This window comes from Chinchilla lanigera, unplaced genomic scaffold, assembly GCF_000276665.1.
Source record: "Chinchilla lanigera isolate Chin_1 unplaced genomic scaffold, ChiLan1.0 scaffold00016, whole genome shotgun sequence".
NCBI lineage: Eukaryota > Metazoa > Chordata > Mammalia > Rodentia > Chinchillidae > Chinchilla > Chinchilla lanigera.
The window spans coordinates 10,096,341-10,119,356 of record NW_004955417.1 but is presented as its reverse complement, the minus strand read 5'-3'; the positions used below and the strand labels follow the sequence as shown (position 1 = coordinate 10,119,356).

General features: G+C 38.0%; 2 protein-coding genes across 3 annotated transcripts in view; one reads left to right on the top strand and one right to left on the bottom strand.

Moving 5' to 3' along the window:
• The window catches only part of Tmem67 (transmembrane protein 67), a 40,472-nt gene extending 18,603 nt beyond the window's left edge, over window positions 1–21,869 (bottom strand). The window contains exons 1-16 of the mRNA XM_005381797.2: window positions 21,610–21,869; window positions 20,092–20,180; window positions 19,698–19,791; window positions 15,902–16,001; window positions 15,217–15,286; window positions 15,048–15,122; window positions 13,529–13,591; window positions 11,956–12,110; window positions 11,731–11,839; window positions 10,775–10,861; window positions 10,407–10,472; window positions 8,298–8,454; window positions 7,324–7,447; window positions 5,941–6,046; window positions 1,980–2,036; window positions 69–167 (exon numbers count right to left, since the gene is read on the bottom strand). Coding sequence (XP_005381854.1) covers window positions 69–167; window positions 1,980–2,036; window positions 5,941–6,046; window positions 7,324–7,447; window positions 8,298–8,454; window positions 10,407–10,472; window positions 10,775–10,861; window positions 11,731–11,839; window positions 11,956–12,110; window positions 13,529–13,591; window positions 15,048–15,122; window positions 15,217–15,286; window positions 15,902–16,001; window positions 19,698–19,791; window positions 20,092–20,180; window positions 21,610–21,832 — 1,674 coding nt within the window. The 5' untranslated portion in view covers window positions 21,833–21,869. The remainder of the gene's footprint in view (window positions 1–68; window positions 168–1,979; window positions 2,037–5,940; window positions 6,047–7,323; window positions 7,448–8,297; window positions 8,455–10,406; window positions 10,473–10,774; window positions 10,862–11,730; window positions 11,840–11,955; window positions 12,111–13,528; window positions 13,592–15,047; window positions 15,123–15,216; window positions 15,287–15,901; window positions 16,002–19,697; window positions 19,792–20,091; window positions 20,181–21,609) is intronic.
• Window positions 21,870–21,975: 106 nt separating this feature from the next.
• Rbm12b (RNA binding motif protein 12B) overlaps window positions 21,976–23,016 on the top strand; it is a 29,710-nt gene continuing 28,669 nt past the window's right edge. For both annotated transcript variants that reach the window (XM_013512761.1, XM_013512765.1), the window contains exon 1: window positions 21,976–22,105. The gene's annotated coding sequence lies outside the window, so the exon portion shown is untranslated. The remainder of the gene's footprint in view (window positions 22,106–23,016) is intronic.

The window sequence follows — 23,016 nt, the reverse complement described above, 5'->3', positions numbered from 1 at the left end:
TGTCTTACAAGAAAGATCTAGAATAGTCAAAAGATAAAAATATGTGTTAAAGATTTCTAATATTATACCTGCAGATCAATCATGGGACTCCCAATGCGCCTCTTCCACCCTGCTGTCTTCAAAAGAGATGATAAAACAGCAAGCCCTCCCAACACACCCAGAGCAATCTGAAAAACAAGAAAAAGAATACTTTATACAATTCTTCTCACCAATATTCAAATGCATTGTAAATACAAAGCAAGTAGTACACCAAAAACATTGGGGGCATGTTGCAAGCACACAGAAATCAAACTGAAGTTCCAATGGCCAAATTTAGCAAAATATGGCAAAAAAAAAAAAAAAAATCTAGGGATGGATTATAATCATCTAATAAAGCATCCAAGAGTTGTGTGACATCATCATTGAATAAATTAATGTGGGCCGAGGAAAGCTTCTTACAACAAAGCTCCCATTCATAAATACAGAAGGCATGAGGGGAGAAGGAACATGTGAGCAGGCAAATCCCATACGGATACTGTCTGCAGGCAAGGGTCATCAGTGGATGCTAAAATTAAAGGGTAAAAGAATGATGAGAAGCAAGATGTCTGCATCGCTTCAAGGCATCCCCCTGAGATACTTATTAATTCCAAATGAAAACACAGAGGTGAGGGTCTGGCAGAAACCACTGTAGCCATGTGAACAAAATGACCAACGTCAGCAACGTGACAGTGAGGTCCTACGGCTTCCTGACAAGGCCACAGCATCACTTCTGCAGTGTCTCTGCCAAAACTACAGGAATTTCATTTAATCACGGGAAAATATCAGGCAAATCCAAATTGAGGCCCAAAATAATTAACAAGTACTGTAGTATTTGAAAGTGTTATGAGCAGGGCATGTTGTAATACCAGCACTTGGGAGGCTGAGGCAGGAAGATCGCTGTGAGTTCAAGGCCAATCTGGGCTACATAGTGAGAGCTATGTAGCGAGATCACATCCCAAAAAAACCAAAACAAAACAAAACAAAAAAAGTGTTATGGTCATAAAAGACCAATATTGGGATCTGGACTGGGTCCTGGGATAGAAAAAGGAGAATGACCACTGTACTGTGGTTATATAAGATGCTAACATTAGGGAACATAAGGTAAGAGTACATGGCAAATCTATTTTGAGAACTTCTTGTACATGTGAAAAGAATTTTTAATTAAAAATTACCGTATTGGTCAAGAAAAAAGAAAATTTTAAGCACTGACTGCTCTTTTCAGTAAACCACAGACATCAGTAATACACCTATCCCAGCTATCCTATATATACATATATATTTTGTTTTTCATTTAAAAAAACTCAAAATAACAAAAACAAATACATAAACAAAACAGCATAGAGAACAATAAAAATGATACAGAATTTCAAAACGTGGTGATAGGATATTAACAATGGCTGTTATATTACCTAATGTCATCTTCAAAATGGTTGCACAGATAACCAGATATAGGCATGCAAGATGGATCAAACAATTACACGTTAACAGTTCCTTTCGATAAACCAACAGATATTAGTAGTACAATTATCCTACATATCTTGTGTATACACAGACATATTTTTTTCCCTCTTCCTTCTTTTTCACTGAGCAACTTCGTTGAAGATAACAGTATGTAATGTGGAAACCACTGAAAATTCCTATCATTTTGTTTTGAGGTCATGTGTCGTTTTTGTTGTTTTTGTGTTTGTTTGATTTTGTCTTCATTGTTGTTTTGTTAGTTTTTTTAATTTTTAAAGTAAAAAAAGAAAAATTACAGTATACTGTTGGATTGGGGATGCAGTGCAGTAGAGAGCTTACCTAGCATATGTAAGGGCCCTGAGTTCAATCCCTAGTATCACAAAAGAAAAACAAAATGAAACAAAACATACACACACACACACACACACACACACACACACAATATATCTCCGCCCACCCTGTATACATGGAGTGACTATTTTAAAAGATTAAAATATACTTACATCTGTCTGGACAAATGCTTCTCCTTGATTCATTTCATATTTGACTGAGAAAGAAACCTGATATTTAAAAGAAAACAAGTTAGCTATATTAAAATTATATAACACAAACCACTTTGAAGTTATCAATATGTAATACAACAACCATTGTGAATTCCCTGTCACCTTGTCTATAATTCAGTATTGCTTGTACTATTCTTGTGCTACTTTGTAAATGGTTGTCCGTTTCTTAATACGTTTTCATTCTTTTACTACTAAAATAAAAAAAATAAAATTATATAACACAACCCTACTTTTATCATAGAAATGCATTTGCAGCTGGATTTTACCATGAATGCTATATTTTTAACTATATTACTAGAGTTGAGTCTTACAGATAAATAGAGACGCCTTTTGACAATTATTTGTGCCATCTTACATGCACATGAAAGAAAGAAGGGTTCACTGGGAGAGAAGTTAGAATCATTAATAGCAGTTCAAACTGAAATAAGGACATTTCATTTTCTGATAGGTTTCTATAACTTACAAGTGTGACTAAACTTGCATACCAAGAATTTAGCAATCCTATCCTAAGAAGGCAGGTTACTTAAAAGTCTGAACAAGAGTCTTAGGGATGGCAATTACATTAAGGGACAAGAGGAAGAAGAACTATTGACGAGTAAGAAAAGAAGACCATGAGTGGTAGGAGAGGCAACTATTGAATTAAGTCTCCCCATGGTCACAGAATCGGGACTTTCAGGAGGGAGGAAAGAAGGAGTCAAGAGCACAGTGTCGAACGTTGCATAAATGTCAAGTTAAAGAAGAAATGCTGCCACTACATGTAGAATCCATTGCTGACTTTCACGAGAGGTTTTCAAAGAAGTAAAACGGTGAGTAGTTGGGAAATGAAGGAAAGAAATCTAATGGCAAGTTAAGGAGCTGGCAGAATTGCAAAAAAAGAATTTTGATTGGTTGGCTGCTTGGTTGGTAGCTGTAGTTTATTTTAAGGAGTGTTTTGTGTGTTTTTTGAACCCAGGGCCTTCACAGTCAGGTATATCCCAATCCTTTTTAATTACTTTTAAATTCTGAGCAAGCTAACTTGCTCAGGCTGAGCTTGAATTTGTGATCCAACCTGAGAGTTTTATAAGAAAAAGAAAAAACTAGCAGAGAGGGTAGCTGAGCAAGGTGCTGGGATGAAACAGGACACTGGACGGAGTGCTGTAAATTCGTAAGTACAAGTAGGATAGGAGGAAGGACCTTCTCTTAGAAATGGGAATAGTGAATGAGAAAGATAACAAAATGCAGAGATCTTGAGCTATTCAAGAGAAAATCTGAGGAAAGATAGTCTTAGTCTGCTCAGTAAAACAAGAGTCACGTTTATTTTCTGTGTATAAGAGCAGAGATACATCTAGATGATTAAAACTGATACAAATGTTTGCAATAGCTGTCAGGCAATTTTTTTTTTTTTTTTTGTCTTTTTGAGACAGGGTCTTGCTATGCAGTTCAGGCTGGCCTTGAGCTCACTTTGTAGCCCAGGCTGGTCTCAACTTTGCAATGATCCCCTGCCTCAGCCTCCCGAGTGCTGGGATTACAGGCATGAGCCACCATGCCTGGCTACCATAGGCAATTTAAAGACAATAAAAAACATACATTTAACAATAGAATAAATTTAAAGTAGACTTTGTCCAAGGTAGTTGCATGATTCTCTCAACTTTTGTATTTTTCATTCTCCAATCTGTCACTAGGTTTTCTGGAACACTTTGGACAAGTGTCATGTTTAAAGGAAAGATTCAGAAGTGCTTTAGTATTAAAATAAAGTACACTCCAGGTTATCCATGAATAATTACTACAGGATGTTTTAAAACAACGTACTCTTGTTGTTACTTAAGCACATTTTTCTGAGTTTTTGGTCTCTCGTTACAGTGTCTGTGGTATAAGCTTAGTCAGTAGAAACTAATTTTAGCAAGGTATCAGGTGATACAACTGAAGACAGGGAATTTTTAAGAGAAAAGTTATATTGTGTGCCTAATCTTACTTAATTAAAGCTGAATCCAACAGCAGCTGAGCACAAGTACATGCGCAGCAGAGAGGACAAAAGCACTGGCTACAGGGACTGAAACATCGACATTCAGAAAAGTAAGTAATAGAAATGAGAAGCTATGTATGAGTCCTGGAGATAGATGATGTTTCTCCCCATTCTCATGTTTCCAGAGAAGAAAGGAAATAGCCAGTTAATTTCCAGGAGAAAACAAAAGCCCAGAAGGCTTACTTCTCATTTTTATCTCTGTCACTGTTCTCGCTTTCCCCTCCTCAAAGCAGGGATGCACCATCTGACCGCTGAGATGGCAAGAGGGAGCCAGCAGGGGTGCACAGCCTTTGCCAGGCCCCTTCCTCTCAGCGTGCCCAGCCTTCAGGATACACGAAGTCTCTCTTCCACACACAGACCCTCCTAGGTGTGCAAGGTCTTCAGTTCTGGGGTAAACTGAGGCTACAGGTCCAAACTACATTCTCTAGCTCACTTTAGCACTACTAGTTATAATTTTGTTGTAGTCAGGGTTTGCAAGGGAATAGGTTTAATAAAGGACACATACTTCATAGGATTATTTTATAATAGTTACCCAAAAAGTCAAATGCACAAGAGTGCAAGAGATCTGTCCATGCACTAGAGACCCACAGAATCCAGCTGAGGGCCTGGATCCCACAACAATGTCCTGCGTGAGTACAGCTGAAGGCCTAGAGCCCATGGCACTGTCCTCCGTGAATCCAGCTGGAGACCTAGAGCTCACAAAAATGTCCCATGCAGGTCTGTATCAAGGATCTGCACTGGGAAGGCCCAATAGCCGGTGGTGAAGAAGCTAGGTCTGTGCCAGCGAGGTAAAGGATCTGCGCCACCAGACTAAGGGAGCTGCCCTGGAGGCAGGAAGCGACCCTCCAGGTGTTATGGTTTATGTCTTGATGCTCCCCAAAGCCTCATGCAGTTGGGGAGCAGGGAGGCTTTTCAGAGGTGGGTGAACCTACAGTTTATGATTCATTCATATTCCAGTGCTGGGATTAAGGGTATGTTACACCTGCCCAGGGCAGGTAGCCTATGTAAAAGAGTCTTCTCACTTCCGTGTTGCTTTTGCTGTCTTCTGCCACCATGAATGACTGCCCCTCTGCCATGTGCCACCCTGCCTTGGAACCAACCGATGGTGGACTGAAACCTCTACAAACCGTGAGCTAAATAAATCTTTCCACCTTCAACTTTGGGTGTCAGGTATTTTGTATCAGCAATGAAAAAAATGACTAAGACACAAAGTAAGGACCAGAGCTCCAATAAAGAGAATAGCAGCTAACCTCAGCAACAGCAAGGACCTGAGCTCCTCTGATGATGAGAAGAGCTGAGTTCATATCAGGAAAACCAGCAGAACAATCTTCTCCAATAACAATGTGCTATCCTCCCCTCCAGGTCTCTTTTTATGTTGTTGGCAACAATTCTCAGGTAGGTCTTCCAAATCCAAAAATATGCTGACTCAGTTCAGCTAGGTGTTCCAATTTGACCATTAGTTAATCCACCACAAAAGCTAGTAATACAAATCGTTTTTGCCTGTTGAACTACACCTCTACCCAGTGAGCTATAAATTGGCAAGCATCTATGCCCCCTGTAAATTCTGAGTTCCTGGCTTAATTAGACAAGAAGACTGGAAGCAAAGTGGTCAAAAAGAGCTGGAGCAAACAGTGTAGATCCCAGCATAGCTGAGATCCCTAACAGGGATGTTCAACCTCTGGTGACTCTGCTACTCAAACACTTCACCCATTCTTTCCTTTCCATACTCAAGATCTGTAAGAACTTACCTCTTACCATTAGTTAAAAGTAGTTATGACTTAACTATATTAAAGAGAAGGGTTTGTTTGAAACTTGAAAATGGGATTTTTAAAAATATTATGTAAACTACATCAATACTTTATTTATACTTACAAGATCACTGATTAATACAGAACTCACCTTTACAGACTGGCTATAGGGATCTTTGACATCAATATCACTGTAGGCAATTGTGATTAAGGGAGGGTATATGTTCCCACTTTTTGTGTCAGGTACGAGGTGGATGCTATTTAAATGAAAATATGTCTATAGTTACAAATATATCTAGGCCCTTAAGCCTGTATTTATCAGTTTTTTCAATGTAACATAGATTGTCATGATGACTTCTATAACTGGTTGGTTCTGACCAGTTAACAGCTTTTACGGAAGGTTAAACAAAGACTAATGGTAACTCGAGCTAATCTTAAATGGTCCAAACTTGAATGTTAAAGTATACTCTCTGAGACAAATACGAAGCTATTTTGACCCAGGTGCTACAAAGTTTATAAATGAAATTGCTGAATCACTGTGAGCTATCCTTAAGGAATATTCAAAGAGCAGAGCTACATGATGCCTGAAGAAAGGCAGACGATATTCTAACCTTCAAAAGAGAAAATTACTTCTAAATAAAGTATGTGTCACACCTAACCCTGTTTAATGCATAAAGTAGGGTACACTTTGCCAAGTACAATGCGTGAGTGCTGGACACTCTCAATTCAAAAAGGAAAAGTGCTAGCAGGGTTCCATCAAGAACAAGTGAAGGCTTACTAGGCTTAGTATCATTTTCATTAAGGACACTGCAGTAGCAGATTGAGGGAATGCTAAAAACACAATACTTCGATTTCAGGAGGTTATACGACAAAGCTTCTGTGCTGCCTACCTCATAGGAATATTATGAAAATCAAAATGAAATAATAGCAAAATAATGGTATACATGAAAATGCTTCAAAGTGCCAAATTAATATAACATGAAGCTACTGATTTTTATCAGTATATCTGAAATACACATTATGAAGTATTAGAGTAGAAATCAATTAAAAATCTTGGAGACAGAAATCTCATGCTGGAAAAAACTGAGAAATAGGGGCTGAATGGTACTCCTTTAAGTCAGGTCATAGGGTATCCCAGGTCAACCTAAAATCCGGGTCTACCCAAAATAGCCATGAAAGGAAATGAGAATGGAAGAGGCTGAACTACTAACAATCTACTAGCAGGCTCTTCTTAAAATACCCACTTCCGCTCACTGGCACGTGCCTTGCCGTGCTCTTTCAACCTGTGTAAGATTCAGCCTGTGTAAGAGTACAGTCTAGAATTTGAATTCTGACCAGGCTCCTCAGGCCCTTCTCGTGTAACTGACTCCCCATTGTCTTTTCACCTTTATTGGTCTAGGCCAATCTACACAGATGCACACATTATTCTAATTCAGTTGTCCTTACTATTTTTCTCTGTTATATAAACACTTTCATTATAACATTTTCTGAACACTCCAACCTAATTTAGCCGTCTAATTAGATATTTGTTTACCTCAGTGATATTTGGGTAGCAATTCGAATTACTTTCGGCTGGTTTCCTAAGTCATTTTCTCGTCCGCTTACTGCATCCACTAAGAAAATGCGCCGAGTCAGAAGCCACTTGGCGGAGCTACTGTCTTTTGTTATAAAAAGAAGAAAAAAATAGAATTTAAAAAAATCCTCAAATTATTCAAGATGGCTTTCAAGAGGTGTGCTGAACAATTTAAAATGCAACATTAATATTTTGATGGCTTCAAAGAACAAATGCTCTAAGGAATTTCGAGATAATGTCCCTTTTCTACCTCACTGAATGGCTTTTGCTTGTTTGAACTTTTCATTAATTTGAATGCAAATTACCTGAAAAAGTCAGATTTTTATATAGCCTGGGGAAAAAACAAAATTAATTTGTCCATAATGTAAATCAAAGACAACTTGAACAAAAGCCATAATTGATAGTCCTACTAATTTTCCCAGCATATATTTCTTTTTTTTTCAGTTCTGGAGATTGAGCTAGGACCCTGTGCATGCCAGGCAAGTACTCTACCACTGGGCTACATCACCAGCTATCTCAGGATACACTCTTAGCAACAGCATAATTTCTTTCTCTTTTGTGTGTGAGTGTATGTGTGTGTTTTGGCGTTTGTTTTTTTTTGGGGGGTTGGTAGTTTAGAGATAGGGTCTCACAATCTAGTTCAGGCAGGCCTTGAACTCTCTATGTAGCTCAGGCTGGCCTCAAACTAATGGTAATCCTCCTGCCTCAGCCTACTGGAGTGCTGGGATTATAGGCATGTGCCACTATGCCCAGCATGGAGTAACAGCATAATTTCTTAACAACAGGCCTGACAATGAAATCAGCAATCTCAGGTGATATGGTATATAAAGCTAATTAAGGAGAATTCATGGCCTTTCTTATAATAAGTGGTCTGTTAAATGATCATATTGCTTGACTTCAGCCCAGAGAAAGAATGACAGGTATGGATACCTTACCTTGATTCACAAACATTTTGTAGTGTTGAAGATTTAAGTTTAACACAGGTACAGCCCAAATATTTTGTTGTTGATTTGCATCAGTATATTCAAGGTAAACATCATAAAATATGGGAGTGGGAAAGTCAGTTAGGATCTTGGAAAGAGAAATCTCACACTGGAAAATAAAATTAAAAATAAAAGGATTACAACTGAAAATCAGAAAACATATTGTTTTCTCTAATACTTTTTAGTTTTGCAAAATAAACTATCTTATATGTATTTCTATATAACTTCAAAATATGTATTTATAAATACGATTCTTTTATAACTGCCAAAACAAATAGTACTGTTTTGTTCTTGACCTATAACACACAAGGAGAAGATATGCCTTCATTTTTGATATTAAGTATACATGATTGAAAGACATGAATACTACTCTTGGTCTGTGGGATGAAGTCTCAATTCTTTCTGTTGATGTAGAATTTGGCTCACCCGAGTAGAGCTCAGCTTATCTTCTCTTGCTCCCTACCATTCTACAGTTGTCCACGCATACTGACCCACTGCAGTTCCTAACTGTGCCGTGCCATTCTCTCTTTGATGTTATCAACGTGGGTTCTGCCTGGTATTTCATTCCCAACTGTGTTCTTCCATCCAACTCATATTCATTATATATGCCCAAATAGCACTCCATCTGTGAAACCTTTTTGCACTACCCTGGGAACTGGTATGTAATTTTACATGTCTATAGTACAATATTTATCATCTTCTTTTGAAATCCTCTGTTTGGCTGTTTTGTCTGCTGGGCTGTGAACTACACAAGTAATGGTCAGATTCAGTGGAACATCACGGGTTTAAATCTAACCAAATATGGGCTCTAGAGTTTACCCGATGCAAGACTGAGTAAGTTATCTAACCTTACTGAACACCACCTCTTCATCTGTGAAGCACAGATATTTCATGGATCAAATGAGATAAAATACTAAGCACAAAGCCCCAGATACTTAAGTATTGACTCTATTAGCTCATCGTAGACACAAAAACATTTCTTTTGTAAAAACAAGACAACATAAAGATGATTTCTCACAAATGAAAGTAAATTTCTGTTCATGGTAGAGAATTTAGAAAATATAAGAAAACAAAACTCATCTCTAATTCAATCATCCAAAGACAATCACTGTTATTTCTTCCAACCTGTATTCCATGATAGTATTTTTCAATGTGGTTTTGTTCTGTGTATATGTATATATATACTTTAGTGAGAAGCAATTTTATAAACCACTTTTTCAAATGTTTAATGGATCACTATATTCACCTGTACAATACAGTAATTTTAAAACAAAAGGTGACAGCACGGGCTGGGAATTTAGCTCAGCGGCACAATGCCTGCCTGGCAAGCACTAGGTCATGAGTTCAATTCCTGGTACCAGAAAAAAACTAAAACAAAAAAACCAAAAAAACCCAAAACACTAAAAGAAACAAAAGGTGACAGCAGAAGAAAGATATGGGCAAAGGAGGGAAAATACAGAAAAGCGTATGTTTTTATTTGTTATTGGTGGATAGAGTGAAGAGGAAGTACATATTCATTAGTCACTCAAAATAAAGTAGTATTTTTAATTTTATCCTCAAATGCTCCAAAGTTGTATTATTTTTTAAGATCTCTAAGCTTGTAAGTGGAAAAACAATTGAATATGATCTACCATTACAAGATATTTAAGATTCTAGGGTGTGGGGTTATATAGATCAATGGTAAAGCACGTGGCTAGCATGTGTAAGGGCTCTGAGTTTAAACCCCAGCACTTTATTTATTTATTTATTTTTCTTTTTGTACTGGGAATTGAACCCAGGACCTTGCGCTTGCCAGGCAGGCGCTTATGCTGCTGAGCTATGTCCCCGGCAAACCCTAGCACTTTAAAAAAAAAAAAAAAGATTCTATAGTGACAAGGTAGGTTCTTCATGCTAATTCTACTAACAGTTTTTGTACCTAAATAATAAAAATTAAGGAAATAATTCATTATTATTAAAAAGAATTCTAATTTCAAAAATTCACATATGATTCCAATTATTGCTGATGTGGTATTTTCAAAGACAAAGCTAAAATATAGCCTGTGTAATATAGTTCAAACTTACATTCTGTTGATAGGTTGTTCCAAAAGAATAAGCAGCATTTAGTCTTGCTTCTGTGTCTGGACAAAGCTACGACAAAAAAGATTCAGCCGATAAATCTCTCTCACAAATACTTCCTTTACTTAAAGAGTCAAAGTTCCCTAGATCCCACATGGATATATGCTGTAAGAGTTTAAGGGCATGAAAAGTTAAGGGAGTTAAAGCCGTAACTTAATAAAAAAACACTTTTAAGAAATCCTAATTTAAAGCATCAGAAAGAAATCTACGGTGTGTAACTGATATTTTCCAAGCTACAATCCAGCCTTTTGTTTGTCTATGGCACAGGCAAAAATGAGGAACATTGGCAATTCTTTAGTTAGAATCCCACTTACCTGTAGAACACCTCCTTCTAAAGTCTGCCACTTAAGAAAATTTCCTCTTATATCATAGGAAGCAGCAACAAACGTCAGTTTCATATTCTGATTAAAGAAAAACAACAACAATGTCAAATATTCTGACAGAATATTTTTATATTTCTATATGAAATTTTCAGTTTTGATTAATTCTTTCTCATTATTGACTGACTTTGGTTGAAATATTAAATTGAACTCCATTTTGAATCTAATTTAATCTATCTCTGTGATTAAGTACACCTAAACCACCTGGACTGTTTTCTTGCATAGAAGTTACTACTTCGGAAGTGAGAGGCAGACTAGTGACAGATAACCTCCTTTCAAGTCTGTTGAATAGGGGGTGAGGGGGGAGTAGGGATTATTTCTTCACTGTAGGAAGTTAAAAAGTCAGGGATGAGAATTAGGACCTGTGAAGTGCTAGGGAAAGTCACAGAACCTCAATCAATCTTCTCAAAACCTTCTTAAAACTCTGGAGATATACAAGGACAGAAGTTACCTGCATTTGGCAATGGAAAATACTCTTCTCAATTCCACAGGTACTACCTGCTGCTATAACCATATAACCTAGAAGCATCCAAATACTCATACAAGACAGCACTGATCATCTCATCTGTTTCCAACAAGCAGCTAATATTTATATTTGTTTAGTAATTAATTTTTTTTTTCTTTTTGTCTTTTTGAGACAGGGACTTGCTATGCAGTTCAGGCTGGCCTTGAGCTCACTTTGTAGCCCAGGCTGGTCTTGAACTCACAACGATCCTCCTGCCTCAGCCTCCCGAGTGCTAGGATTACAGGTGTGTACCACCACACCCGGCTCGCAATTAAATTCTTAAAAATGGTCTTAAAGAATAAAAATGTGCCACATAACTTTCTTACTACTTTTTGAAGCTGCAAATCAAGACATAGTTACCCTCTAATGACAGAGTGCCTTGTACCTGGTTTTGTCCTTTAAAACTGAAATTTGTAGGAAGAGGTGTACTACTGAGTATTTGAGGTGCCAGTCCTGACTGGTCTCCATAAAACAGCCATGGAAGATTCTGTCTCCTACAAACAATTGTTTGATTGTTTTAATAAAAGGAAAGAAATATTTCTTAGTATTTGTGAAAATAACTGCATTGAATTTGCTCAAAATGATATTTCATTGATCAAAATATCCTTACCAAAATGAAATGGAATGCACGGTGCTCAGCCCAGCAGTATTTTCAAAGATAAACTGAAACAGTCGACACGCATCAACAAGGGCAGAGTCATAAGAATTCATGTTCATCACACACATATTACCAAGAGCTTGGCAAGCTGTTAGGTTGGCATACATCTAAGAAACGATGGCAAAGAAAGACACCACATTAATAGCTTACACGAAAGTCAATATAAAAACTATGCTTTATTTTGTCGATCCTACTAATGCTGCTGTTTTTATCCTTTTGCTTTTTAATACCTTTCCTCTAGCTTACATGGAGCAGAAACTTTCCATATAAGAAGAATAAGTACATTTTTATTATAAATTTGAGGCTAAACTATAAAGACAAGCAACTGAAAAAGCTAAGTACAAATTTATAACATGGTATTTTAAAATAAAACTATTAGAATATTTATAGTTGAAAATAATGTATATATTAGATCTGACATATAAATCTAATCTATTTTGCTTTAAGTAATTTATTTTATGAACAACGAGTAAGATCTTTTGTTGAGTTCACCTCTCAATTTTCTCAATTTTCTCTATGAGGAAAATGCAACTCCAGTTTTAGTCACTCAGATCAAAAACTTTACAGTGAACTTAGTTCTGTGGCGCCCGCTTCCACCTCATTATTAAGTGCTGCTGGCTCAGCGTTCAGCCAGCCAGCAGCAGAATGCGTCTCTCATTTCCAAGGTACACCCTTGCCCGCAGTTCTGGTCTCTCAGATTACCGTAATACGACCCTGCGAGTCTCCCTGCTGCTGTTCTCACCCTAACAAAATCTATTCTCATGCGAGAAGACTTGTTTATTAAAAGCCTAAGGTTAGATCATGTCTTCGTTTATGGACAGTCTTCCTGCTTCCCCTAGGCCAGACTCCAGGTCCTCGCCAGAGCCTTTCCCTGCACTGCTGACCTCCTCTTCCCACCTCTTCTTTGCTCAGGCTGCCTCAGCCACTCCAGCCTCCTTCCTGTTTCTGAAGCATGGACATGCCACTAACTCCTGCTTTGTGACCTTTGCTACTACCGGTCTCTTCTTAGAATACTCTCCCTCTAGACACTTACTTGGCTCACTTGCACTTCTTTCAAGTTTTTGCTCAAATATAATCCTCTCAGAGATGCCTGTCCTGACCACTGTATATAAAGTGCATCCCCACACCACTTTCTCTGCTCTTCACCGTGACTTACTGTCTTCATAGCATTTAGTACAAACTGATATTTACTTACAACTCTACAAGGAATGTTTTCCTTTTCCTCCAATTATCTATGCTGATTAAGAACAAGGCCTGGTACAGAATTAGCCTTCAAAAAAACTCACTAAATGACTAGTCAGTTTCCACTCAAATGTAGCTGAATAAACGTACAGACGTTTAATCTGTTTATATTGAATAATATTTTCTGTATTTATTCTCTGTTGCTCCATTGGAAAGGTCTATTCTTTTTAGAGAATATGACCAAGGAAATATGTATACTTAGAAAGCCAATTTCATCTGGGTAAAGGATGGCACCACAATTCTTCAAAGTGATGTAAAACTTTTTTTTTAAATTCAAACTTACCCAACATGCAGCTGCTGCTGACTGCAAATACTTTGCAAACCATTCGGAAGTGAAAGACATGCCCTGTGAATGAAAAGATAAAACTCAAGTGAAGAGTCCTCTAACTTATACTGTCAGAAAGATATGAACATGGACACAGTTAAGCGAAAATGAATACTAACACTTAATGTTAGTGAAAGAAGTAAAATGAAGCAGGCGTCTATTGTAGATCAAAGGGAACTAAAAGACTAGTTGCAATGTGGGATCCTTGCTGGATCCTGGACCCTCTCCTCCAAAACAGAGGAAAGGAATAAAGGACACTATTGGAAAAACCGGAGACGTCTAACAGGTATTAGATACTTCTACTGTATTATTGTAAATTTCTTGGATGTGATGTTAGGAAAATGCCCTTATTGCTAGGAAATCTGGTGAAGCAATTGGAGTAAACTATCTCCACGTCTATAACTCATTTTTAAATGGCTCAGGAAAAAAAATGTTTGCATGTGTATATATGCGTTTACAGGTTTTTCTTGTATTTGAAGCCATTGGTTCTAGGACCCTCATAGGTACCAAAATCCCCAAATGTTCAAGTCCCTTCTCTAAAAGAGCCCCATAAACTATACTAGAGGAGAGTAATTTTGCTCTATTGAATCAAGATTCCAGATTCTTGTGGGAGGGACAGAAGGGAAGGTGATGTGAAAGGAATCCAGATGTGTTCTATATGGGTACCAGCTCCCCATGATGAATATAATCATCACCTACTGCAAACTTGTACTAGTAAAGATAAAATTTTTTTTAAAGATCGCAAATTCCGCCCTCACTGTTGCTGTCCCTCACATCCCTCCCAATCGTTCCTTCTTACTTGATGAAGATGATGAACCACCAGATCACAGTCTGTCTGCCCAAGTTGTGTGGCACCCTGGATTTCTTCAGTGTTCATTAGTCATGTGACCCTTATTCTCCCGGGCCTGTGACTCCCGCAGTTCCGACTCGTCTGCTTCCCACTTTACCCCCAAACCTTGCTATGACCCAGTGTCTACTGCAAAGGCTCTCGTCCTAGTTCTCAGTGTTCTCATCTGTGGAACAAGCTGGCTGGGTATGAGTAATCCAAATTTCTCCAGTGCTTTCCATGTGTTCACACTGCAACATAGCTATTACTATGCCTCATTTATAGACAATAAACCTAAATTTAGAAGTGCCAAGCAACTTTCCCAAAGTCCAAAGATACAAAACTAATGATTGGAAAATCTAAGGTTCCGATTTATGGTATATGATGCTCTTGACTGTATTAAACTACATATTTTATAAGACCCGTATAGGATATTACACTCTGTAACTCATTGAGAAAGGAATGAAAGGTGCAGAAGAGAGTACTAATAAATTACAGTGCTGAATTGTTACAGTAATGTTTCTTACATTAATAACTTGTTTTAAAGTGATTTGCACATAACTGTTTCTCGTTGTAGTTTGAAAGTAATTACCAAAGAAAAGACTGTAGAAAGATCCTTCAGAATCAAACAAAAATGTGAAACATACTTACAGGCTCTCCCTGGCGTGCGGCTGAAATTACATGTGGAGGGAAACTCCCTGAGCCGCTGAAACATAATCCCCCTGTCTTCATAAATACATAAGGGGAAAACACCTTGTTTATGGAAAGGTACAAGCAACTGAATTAAAAAGATATACTTTATCAATTTCATTATCCTTACTAGAATGTGAGGTTCTGAGCATTCGCAGGACCTAGTGGCATTAATGAATGTTGGTTCACATCGGACACATCTGTTCAATATAACAAAAATAATTTGCAACACATTAGTGAGTTACATTAAACAAATTTAATTAAGAACTTGTTTTCCTACATACTGGATTAGAACAGATTCATTCAGCTAGGCAATTATTTGAGCAAACATTACACTGATTTAAATAGTTTTATATCACTCTTTGTGTTACAAGGTAACCTATAAACAAAATTAACCAATAATAGAAGACTATATTCAGAAATACAATAAATAAACACGCTAAATAGCAAAGTTGGTAAAGTCATTCAACTAACAAAAGACCCCAACAAACTCGATATAAATGGAAGTAAGTCAATTTTAAGTAGTTATAGCAAATACACTTTTCTTCTCTGTTACAAACAGAAAGTCAGCAGGAGCTGAAAAGATGAGTGCACCTACCTCGTCACCAAACCTACCACCAGCACTGTTCATCACCGCTATTCATTTTAAGAAAACACTTCATATCTTCCTTTAAGGAATGAGATAGAGGGAGAGAGGACACTGGACCTGTGGTAACTCTGATGGATTTCTATGGACATTCATTAAAAGCAAGATGATATAAGATGATCAGTGTAGGACAATATTAATAAAGTCAGCCCCTAGCAACAGTACTTACACATTTCCTAAAGCGTTGGCCGTTGTAAAAGAGTTTTCACTTCCATCACAAAGCTCACAAGTTGCTTGAGATAACAACGATCCATTAATGCCTCTTTCCACTAAATGATTCAGAAGCACAATAAGGTATAATTCAAGTGAACACATAAGCTGCATATACTTAGAAAATACCTAATAAAACTCACTTGTAATTATTGTTGTAATAATTCTCAAAACACATTACTTGCATACTCAAGCATCTCTAAGTATAGAAAAGTGAAGCCTTCTTCATTTCCAATGAAAATATACAGAAACTAACTTTCAGAGTCATCATTAATAATGAATCGATAACATTTTTTCCTCAAAAACTTTCTTACCTTTTTCCTGTCAAACTGGAATGGGGAAGAAAGAATTTGCATAGATTGCCGCTAAGTTTCTATAACTTGGATGGCTCTTGATAATGTCTATTAAAGTTTTAAATTCACATACTTTACACAGTACCACAATTTCATTTTTAGATACAAAACAGAAAAACTTTACATGTGTATAAGGATATTCACTGAAACATTATTCATTAGAAAACAATATGAATAGCTGAACAGCAAAATGGTGATATATGTATACTATGAAATACTACAGGATAGATTAAAATGATGTAGACCTTGTATGTGTATTGTGAGCTGAAATAAGTATGCAACAGAATATTATCTGAAATATGAAATACTAATTTATATTTCTTGTATAATCATTGTATTTCTTGCGGCTACCGTGCATAACTTTATGACAAAATAGGAAATAAAAATTTCAGAAGGACACACACCCGCTAAAACAGAAACAATTACTTTGTTGTTAAGAACCAATGGGGACTCAGCATCAGGAAACACAGTCAAGGACTTGGGATGTATACATAATGTATACATTATGTGTGGGGCTACAAAATATTTTTGATAAAAGTAAAGAACTGTAAAGATGAACTGGTTCCTTAAACAGTCATCTCTCTCAGTCAGTGCAACTCCATTGAACACTTACCAGGCCCTAGGCCTGATAGTCTCCTTGTCTCATACTTCGCATTAAAAATAAAAATTGGGCTGGGCATGGTGGTGCACATCTGTAATCTTAGCACTATGGGAGGCTGAGGCAGGAGGATCACAAGTTTCAGTCCCACCAAAATAAAATACAGTGAGGGCTGAGGATATAGTTCTCAACATGAAAACCCTGGGATTAATCCCTAGTACAGAATGAATGAATGAATAAATAAATAAAATTTGAATTAAGTCAGTCTGCAAATTCTGTCCACTCTTTTAAAACTTACTCAGAAGCTGAATTATTCTAATTTCACAATGAATACCATGGATCAAGTACCATACTCTATGATCTGGGCTTCTGTAACAGCTTCCTAACTGGAGTGCTGGTTCCACACTCCGTACAGAAGCCAGAGGAAGATTTTTAAAATTAATTAGGATCAGGTCACTTCTCTGCTTAATACTTACCCGTGGCCTTCTGTCTCACATAGTGTCATTTCCAAGGCCATCACGAAGAGCCTTAAAGAAATGATCAGCATCACCCCGACCTTTTCAGATCCATCTGCTTCCACTTTCTTCTCCCTTGGACATGCCAAATGTGCTACCATCACAGGATCTTGGCCTCTGGTATTACTTCTGCTTATCATGATGTTCCTCGGTCATCTTAGGGCTCTGTCCCTCACTCCCTTAAGTTTTTGCTCAGATGTCACTTTCCAGAGAGGCCTTCCATGACTATCCATGTAAAGTCACACCCTACTGCCCCTCCTTTGCTCTGCGCTACGGAGAATTTCAAGCATGTGACAGTGGCCTCTAAATACTGATAATACATTTTTACAGCTGTCATCTAATCTCAAAGGGACACAAGGTGCCAGAGAAAGCAGCAAAACAAAAATAAAATCCCCAGAATGTTCTTTTTTCTGTTTCTGACCCACAAAATTTCAAGAAGAATTACAAGATCAACAAAATTGAGTAATAGACTATGATGAGTGGTTAGAGACTATGATTAGTGGCTAGAGTAATAGACTATGATGAGTGGTTTGCTACATAAGATTTCTCAGGGGCTTTTATTCTCTCAGTGACTAATTGGCTTATGTGTATAGCTGATACCAAGTATAGCGGACTTCATCTTGGTATAAATCTGTGCTTCCAATGTGGTCACTTGTGGTCATGGAGTACTAGAAATGTGGCTGATCAGAATTGAAATTTCAGACTTAGTAAGAACAAAAGAATGAAATATCTCATTAATAATTATTTATTTTGATTAGTTTTGAATAATATTTTAATAATATTGATTTAAATGAAATACATTGTTAAAATTTATTTCATCATTTCTTTTTACCTTCGGGGGAAGGCAGTTTGAAACAAGGTCTCTCTATGTAGTTCAGGGTGGCCTTGAACTCACTATGTCACCCAGGCTGGCCTCAAACTTGTGGCAATTCTCCTGCCTCAGCCTCCCAAGTTCTGGAATTAGAGGCATGAGCCAGCACACCTAGCTCTTTTTACCTTTTTAATGTGTAGATAAGAATATTAAAAATTACACATTTGGTTGGCCTTATATTTTTATTGGATAGCACTTAAATAAATGCCAGCATATTTGTCCTTAGGAGCTTTTATTCTGAATCCATAATTAAACCTGATTTACTTTTATCTTCCCTTAATCCTAAGCATCTTTTAATACTAAAAGTTTGGTAGATATAACACATCTTGAAATGTAATAAACTTCAAATTGCCTTCCAGCTGGGCATGGCAGTGCATGCTTGTAATATCAGCACTCGGGAGGCTGAGGCAGGAGGACTGCCTGGAGTTCAAGGCCAGCCTAGACTACAAAGTTAGACCTTGTCTCAAAAAAACAAAACAAAAAAGGTCCTGAGTTTGAGTCCTGGTATTAAAAAAAATCTAAAAAAGGACTGAGAATATAGCTCAGAGGCACAGTGCCTGCCTGGCAAGCACAAGGTCCTGAGTTTAAGTCCAGTACCAAAAACAAAAACAAAAAATTTGCCTGCCTGCCTTCCTTCCTTGCCTCCCTCCTCTTTTCCTACCTTCTTTCATTTTTTTAAGGCACGGGGATTGAATCCTGGGCCTTTGCACTCAGCAACACCACCAGTCCTTTTAATTTTTAGACAGGGTCTTACTAAGTAACTAAGTTGCCCCAGCTGAACTTAAACCTGCAGTCTTCCTGCTTCAGTCTCCCAAAGTGCTGGAATTACAGGTGTGTGCCACCATGCCCAGCTCCTTTAGGTTTTCTAAACAATTCATCTGCAAACAGTGATGCTTTTTTTTTTAACCTTTTCCTTTTCAATGATTTCTTTTCCTTCTTTCTTAAGTGCAATAATTTTCACCCTTTCAGCCTTGAAATTAACAGGAATGCTTATAAATTTTCCCTGTTAAGCATTATGTTGGCTTTCGAGTTGAGACATACATATTTTATCATATTATGCTAAGGAAGAATCCATTCAATCCTATTCTAATAAGAATTTCTTTAAAACTATACAGGACATATTTTCTGCTCGATGCCTGCTGATGTCTTAAGCATCACTAAATTTTGCAAAAAGATAATTATTAAAATACTATTAAGTAATCACTAAGCTGTTTAAATGAATACTGTTTTTTGTTGGTTGGTTCATTGGTTTTTTTGAGACAGGGTCTTACCCTGTAGCCCACACTGGCTTCAAAACTCATGATCTTCGTTCATCAGCCTCCCAAGTGCTGGGATGACAGGTGTGCTCAGTCATGCCAACCTTAAATTAATGCTCTTTAGAAGACCCACACACAAATTCACCGCCAAGCAATTCTTACCTAAAATGTGGCCAGCGGGACAGTGGCATTTTCCTTCTGCAGTTAAGCCCTGAGGGCAAGAGATGCAGCTCCAGCCATCTTCCGTCACACCTTTCTATATGAAAAACATTTTTTTCTCCTTTTCAATTAATATTTTTTCTGAAAAGATTATATAAATTCAAGCAGCCATAACAGCATGTGATTTACAATATATATTCAAGTAAAGCATACATATATGAACCACAGAAAAATTCCTTGGATCACCAGTTCATACTCTATACTACAAAGTTAAACTGTAAGCTTACTACTATGTACTGGTTGGTAATAGACAATAAACTCCGTAACAATTCTTTGCTCTTACATTCAAATGGATTTTTACTTTCATAATTAACTTTGTCACTCAATGTTTCCATACCATGTTTTCTGGACACTTTTTACAAGTAATGGCAGGTCCTCCAGTATTAGAAATCATCTGAAATCCGGGTAAACATACACATGAGGTGCCTAAAAAGAAAGGAGAGAATTTTGTCCCTGGTAGGTAGAAACAGAACTTCAGGACGGTGAGTCTTAAGACTCTGAGAAGCAGTATTGTACCGTGGTTAATAGTAAGATGCTGGAACTAGTACTGTCTGGGTTCAAATCCAGAAACGTACTGCTTAGGTTCCAGTATTAGCTCTCCTATGAGCTGAGTGACACTGAGCTAGTTATTGAATCCTGTGTCTCGGTGCTTCTTCATTGAAATAGAAGATAATAAACAATACCTACCTCATAGGGCCAGTGTGAGTTTTGAATTAGTTATTATGTGTAAAAGTCTCCCTAAGTCTGGCACACAGCTTGTATTACATTGCTATTACTTTAATTTCAAGTATAACTAAACTATTAAACTGAATTCTTGAAACTATTAACTGCTATAGGAAATTTTGTATTTCTATGTGGTTAAATCCTACATGAGCATTCACTGAATTAAAAATTGCCAAAATTTTATTAGAAAAGAAAACAAATCACTGTTCCCCTCTGTTTGGAAAGCCAGTAAATGTTCCAAGATAATTCCTAGCGAACTGGCTGCGTAGCAAGGGCAGCATTCTCTGTGCAGTACATGCATAGGAATCTGTGTAGTACAATATCCAGATTCATAATTATACTAATACCTTACATTTTAGAGCTTGAAATGCTTTCTCACTCATAGGTCTTTACCCAAAAAAGCTGATCTGACTTGGTCAGTGACTTAGACGTGCGTGTCTCAGGTTGAAGGTGGCATAAAGTTAATACTGTATCACTGATGGTGAACCTTGTAGAGCTTTCAGTGATTGAAAGCCGGCTGCAGTGTGCTTGCATGATTAAATCGCGACCGAAAACACTTTATTATATGGAAAAAAACTTCCTCTGATCAGTTTAGTGCACATTTTAGGGAGAAAATTAAGTGGGGAGGGAGACACGCGATCTCACAGTCCCAATTTAGGTGACACACTTCACAACCTCTTCTAGGATTCAATTTTATTATACGTACGATGAAAGGATTGACTCTGATTATGCTTAATCAAGGTCTGTTCCACTTCTAAATTTCTGGAATGTGGAAAAGCAAGATAAAGGGCTATCAATGTTTACAAGCGTTAATTCGCATTTCCTTCCTAGTCTTTCCTGTTGTCTGCACCTCTTTACCTCAGATTATTTCTCTACTATTTGTTTTCTACCTCTGATGGGCAGCTTTCCCGGTGCCGCCCCTACAGTCTTCCCCCCATATATCACGGTTGGGGTACTAACGCTAAATGCCGGCGTGGGCAAGGAGGGTAAACGTCTCCGGGTTCCCCGACCACTTTAGTGTGCAAACCTGAAGGTTTCTGAACCATCCGTCTACAAAGCAAAAGGTCGCGGAAGGGGTTAGCTCCGAGGTGGGAGTGTCAAGTCGGCCACGTCCACCCTGCACCCGTCTCACCTCCAGCATCCTGCTTCTGGTTGGCTCCACACGAGACACAGGACAGCGCCGAGATATCGAAGTACTGGTTGTGGCTGCATGTCTCCGGCTGCCGGAAAGGTAAGGAGAAGGTGAGAGCCTGTGCGGCGCGAGGGACGACCAAGATAAGGAAAGAAGTCAGAGTCTTAGCGGTTAAGGCAGACCGAGCGGCCATTGCCACCCTAGCCCCACCAAGCGTTTCCATGGTGCTGAGGCCCGAGATCTCACGGTCTCCAGTGCCCCATCAGCCTCTGCGGCGAATCCGCTGAGCTGATTGGACAAGCCGGGTTGCACAGACCCTTGCCTGTTGCTAGGTTACCAAACCCGCGGGAAGGCGGCGGGTGCAGGCTGGGACCGGCTAGCGTTGGTTGCGAACCTATCGCACGCGTGCCGGAGCGGGCTGCTTGTTATCATTGAAAGCTCTAAAAAGTTCGCCATGCGGGTGGAGCAGTACTGGAGTCAGACGGCTATTTAAAAGGTATATTTCACACGCTGAGACTCAGATCTGCCTAAGATGTGACATCAGTGGGGTAAAGGGCTGGAAGCAGAATATCACACTAAAGAAAATATACGATTGCGTAACATTAAAAGTATCATTTCGCTGGGCGTGGTGGCGCACACCTGTAATCCCATCACTAGGGAGGCAAAGACATGAGGATCGCTGCGAGTTTGAGGCCAGCCTGGACTACATAGTAAACTATATAGTGAGTCCCCGTCTTTAAAAAAAAAAATCGTTTCATGATTCTTAAATAATTACATCAGAATTTATCCAGTCTAATTGTCACGTCAAAGAAGACATGTCATATATTTTACTAATTTTCAAAAAGCCACTTTGAGGGCTAGAGAAGTAGTAGCTCAATGCTAGAGTGACTGCCTAGCATGCCCAAGTCCTGGGTTGGATCCCCAGTAGAGCAAAACAGACAAACCCCCATTGATTTAAAATTTGACATGCTGTAGGATGGGTCAAGAACTAGAAAAACAAAAACATTTTCTTTTTGTTTTTTAACTTTCCTTGTTTTGAGCATAGAAAATTATGTTTTTTTTTTTTTTTAATTTTGTTTTTCTTCCGGTACCAGGAATCAAACTCATGACCTTGTGCTTGCCATGCAGGCGCTTTGCCGCTGCGCTAAATCCCCAGCCCCGAGCGTAGAAAATTATGTACATAAAATAAGGTCATCTCGATTGTCTTCAAATCAAATTTACACATCCATGGATATTGTTTTTCAATTAGATACCCTTGTAGACATATTTCGGAATTACCTTCATAGCCAGTTAATGGGTCACAAAAGAAAAACAATATTTAGATCTTACTTTTATTTTGTTTGTGCAATTGTTGTATATTTCTTCTTTCTTCCTTATGAAATCATCTGTTATATTTTTTAAGCTATC